Here is a 4,329-nt window from a genome sequence, read left to right as displayed (position 1 = left end):
AGCCAAACCATTTGATCACTTCATCGAAACGAAGATTCCAACTCTTTGATGCTTGTTTCAGTTCATAACTAAACCTTTGAAGTTTGCACACATTTCTAGCATACTTTGGATTGTGAAAACCCTCGGGTTGTATCATATACATGTCCTTGCTTCAATTTTCATTTAAGGAAAGCCTTTGTGAAGCCCATCTGTCATATTTCGTAATAGAAATGTGTAGCAATTCTAGTATAACCCGAATTGGCTAAAGCATCGCTACAGCGAGACAATCTCATCATAGTCAACTCCTTAAACTTGTCGAAAACATTTGCAACAAGTCGAGCTTTATGTATGTAAATATTTTCATCCGCGTCGATTTATAGATCCATTTTCATTCTTCAGGCTTTATGCCTTCCGGATGGTCTACCAAGTTTCAAACTTGATTCTCGTACATAGATACTACCTTGAGCTTCTTGACATTTAGCCAATTCCCGGATTCAGGACACATCATTGCCTCTTTGTACATCACAGGTTTACCCTTGTCTAATAACAATATCTTGTGCCTACAACAATGGTTTGCACAAGTTTTGTCTACACTGCGTGGTTCAGCTGCAAGTTTGACCGGAGTCTCTACATCACATGTACAGTTTCTCGTATCAGTCGTAATGGAAATTTGCCTTAATCGGGGTTTAGCTACCGTACTATGTAATCCAGGTTCTTCCAGTGCATTAAACTACCTGGATTTCCCGATTTATCAACAAATTTGAGTGTTCTTCCCCAAATTCGAGAGTGAGCGAGGACCAATCCAGGCCTAACACCATGATCGAACCTTGAGGCCATAAATGCAACAGTCTACAAAGTAATCTGATCCATGGATAGAATTTGCATTCGTTTTAACACGTAATATCTTTCCTTTTGTTTTCGCTCACCAACATTCGTTCAAGTGTTTTCGCCTGAATTTCTATTAACTGGAAGATTTTCTTTTGCTTAATCAACAAACCCGTACCTTTACACTTCAGTTGAAAAGACGAGGAAGTTACCCCTGAAAGGAAATAGGCGGATTACAAGCCATTTATTTTCCATTTGCTTACTTTATTTATTTTTCTGAAGGAAAAGATTTTGTGTCAATGGATTCACACAGCAAAAATAAACAGTCATTACAAGCCTGAAACAAAACTTGCAGCATAATTTGCGCTTAGGTGATGGAAATGAAGAACCTAATTAGTTACTGTACTGTATTAAGGGAATTATTGAGCATGTGAAAAAGATTTAAGATTCGTGTGTATGCTTTTTTTGTTGCATCAACGGCAAGATGTAGACGCTGAGCAGATTATTAGTTGCTCCTTAGAAACTCCAGTTCTTGCACTCTCTTGACAAAGCTCCGGAGGCTTCTCTCGGACGGCGCACCGGCGGCCACCGCCTCCCTTACCCTCTCCTTCCAAGCCCTCGAGCTCGCTGCTATCGCAGTGGCCATGTCGCCGCTGCCAACAGCCAGCTCGACGCACCTCGCCAGCTCCGCGCCGGTCAGCACCCCGTCGGCCTCGCGCTCCGCCCGGACGGCCACGCCCCATTCCTCCGCCAGCAGGTGAGCATTCACCGGCTGGTCCGACCAGCTCGGCGCCGCCACGGCCGGCACGCCGCACGCCACCGCCTCCAGGGTCGAGTTCCACCCGCAGTGCGTCACGAAGCACGACACCGACGGGTGCGACAGCACTCGCACTTGATCACACCACTCCACCACCATTCCCTCTGGCACGGCCGCTGCCGTTGCCAGGAGGAGGCGGTCCACCTCCGGCGAGCGTCCCTCCCGCCGCACCACCCACAGATACGGCAGGTTGAGGCGCCGGATGCCGCGCAGGATCTCCTCCGCCTGCCGCTCGCTGTACGTGAGCAGGCTCCCCCACGACACGTACACCACCGACTTGGGTGGCTGCGTCTCCAGCCACGCCATGTACCTCTTCTCCTCGTCCTGCGCGAACAGATGAATGGCCTGATCTTCTCCGGCTCCGGCAAGAGGAACAACGGGGGCGCCGATGGCGAAGACGTCGCCCAGGTACGGCCGGATCGCCTCCAGCGCCGTCTCTTCCAGGGCTTCGGACGTGTTCACCAGCACCATGCAAGGCTTCATGATGACCTCCTCGTCGTCCATCTGCTCAAACATCTCGCGGAAACCTCGAACGATCATCTGTGAAAGGTCGTCCCCGGTGCCCGTGGCGTCGTCGGCCAAGAAAGACGGCATGTCGCGGCCCATCCTCATAGGCCGGCGGAGACCCGGCAGGGTGGCCTCGTACGCCGGGTCAGCGGCGTGGGCGGCGATGCCGCCGTCGCCATGCCCGTGGAAGTAGTGGTAGTAGGCGACGAGCACCGTGGCCGGCTGGATCCAGTATACGGCGAGCGGCAGGCCGTGCGCGCGCGCGACCTGGACGACCGTCGGCATGTTGAGCGTGCACACGACGCAGGTGACCGGGCGGCCGGCGGCGGCGAGGCGGCGCACCACGGCGGAGAGGCTGTCGCAGGACGCTCTGCGGCGGCGCGCCGTTTCGTCCCCCGAGCCCGTGGGCCAGCTGCCGTCGTCTTGGCCGTCGGAGAAGGGGGCGTAGTGGATGACGCCGTCGCTGACCTCCTGGTCGTCGGGAGAGGAGGAAGGGAACATGCGGCGGTGGCCGAAGAGGGGCACCGAGAGGGTGGCCGTGGCGCGGTCGATGGCGGCGAGACGGCGGGCCAGGGCGCGCGCCGGGTTGAGGTGGCCCTGGATCCCGTACGCCGCCACGAGGAAGTGGGTGCCGTGCTCCCCGCGTACCGCCGCCGGCTGGGCCATCACGCACGTCGTTGGTGCCGGATCGATGCTTCGTCTTGTGATGTATTGACTCGGCTTGAAAGCTAGCGAAGGTTTAAAAGGGCGATTTGATAATTTGTCACCCCTTACTTCTCCCTTTCACAATTTGCCATCCATTATCTTAATGACGGGCAGGCCCGAACCTCACCTGTCATTCTGGAGAGGGCAAATTATGAAAGGGGAGGTAAGGAGTGGCAAATTATCAAATTTGCCGGTTTAAAAAGTCGAGAGTCGCGCATTAGCGTCCAAAGCTTCCTGGAATCCCGGTGTGCATTGCTAAGCAAAGACTTCGCAGGTATTGACGACATGCGGGGTAAGCAATTCCGACATTGTTTAGTTTGATTGATACGGCCGGCCGGCGACGATGGGACACAGATGAACATGTTTCTGCTTTTACTATACTTCACGTGTCGGAATTGTGTAACAACATGTCCGACCGTCACTGCTTATGTTCCATCAAAATCCAAGGAGATGTTGGTGATCACCAGCACGACGTCAGGTCTTGTAGAATGGCCGAACACAGATGAGACCCAGTCCATGTATGTATAAAGTATCAGTTTAGCTATATGTTAGAGCATTTCCAACAGCCGCGCTGAAAAATTGATGTTTTTTGCGCGCGCAACCGTTCCGGACACTCCAGCGGAGCCGCAAAAACCGCGCGCGCGGCATATCTAGTTCAGCCCGTGCGCCGAAACACCATCACGCGTCGCTTATTTGCTGCGCCCGCTCCCGCGCGCTAGACTCTCGAGCACTCGCTCGCAACTCCACCTATCCCATCCAGCCCATTTCTTCCGGCGATCGTTCCGGCGCTTCCCCGGCCTATCCCCACGCCGCCGCGGCTTCCCCTATCTCCCTCTAGTCATCGCCGTCCGTCGCGCGCGACAGTCCTCCGACGAACAGCGCCCGGCCGTCCACTGCCGCTCGGCGCCCACAAGGTGTTCGACAAAACTCCCGCAAGGTATGTATTGCTTCAACTTCACATTTTTTTACATGAGTTTGGTGCATGTTGTTTGTAGTTTTTATAGTCTAGTTTAAATTGAACATTGTAGATGAGTTCATCAAATGATTCTTCCAAAGAAGAATTTGATATGGGAGAGGAGGAGGATCTTGCAATGATCCTAACTATGCACATCAATAAAAAACCGAAGCACGGTGGTTCGGTTATGGGTCGGCAGAAAATTTGGAGGGATAGGATCGATGCCCACAATAGATTGACCAGGCATTATTTTGCGGAGAATCCCACATACCCCGAGTCGTATTTTCGTCGCCGGTTTAGGATGAGCATCGAGTTGTTCAGGCGCATTGCAGAGAAACTAGCGAGCCATGACCGGTTTTTTCCAGCAAAGGAGGAATGCCGCCGGAGAGCTCGGGCATAGCACCTTTCAGAAGGTGACAACCGCTTTGCGTATGTTGGCATACGGTATCCCCGCTGATCTAGTTGATGATCACTTGGCCATGGGTGAGAGCCAAGCCATCATGTGTGTCAAGCACTTCGCAGTCGGAATTGTGCAAGTGTT

General features: G+C 53.1%; 1 protein-coding gene across 1 annotated transcript; it reads right to left on the bottom strand.

The window, feature by feature from the left end:
* Positions 1-1,309: 1,309 nt before the first annotated feature.
* LOC119288972 (cyanidin 3-O-rutinoside 5-O-glucosyltransferase-like) lies at positions 1,310-2,794 on the bottom strand. The gene has a single exon (XM_037568427.1). It carries the CDS (start codon positions 2,792-2,794, stop codon positions 1,310-1,312), a length of 1,485 nt encoding a protein of 494 aa, XP_037424324.1.
* Between the last annotated feature and the right edge of the window lie 1,535 nt (positions 2,795-4,329).

The sequence above is a fragment of the Triticum dicoccoides genome, chromosome 4A (assembly GCF_002162155.2).
Source record: "Triticum dicoccoides isolate Atlit2015 ecotype Zavitan chromosome 4A, WEW_v2.0, whole genome shotgun sequence".
Taxonomy (NCBI): Eukaryota; Viridiplantae; Streptophyta; class Magnoliopsida; order Poales; family Poaceae; genus Triticum; species Triticum dicoccoides.
This window is presented reverse-complemented; position numbering and strand designations above follow the sequence as displayed.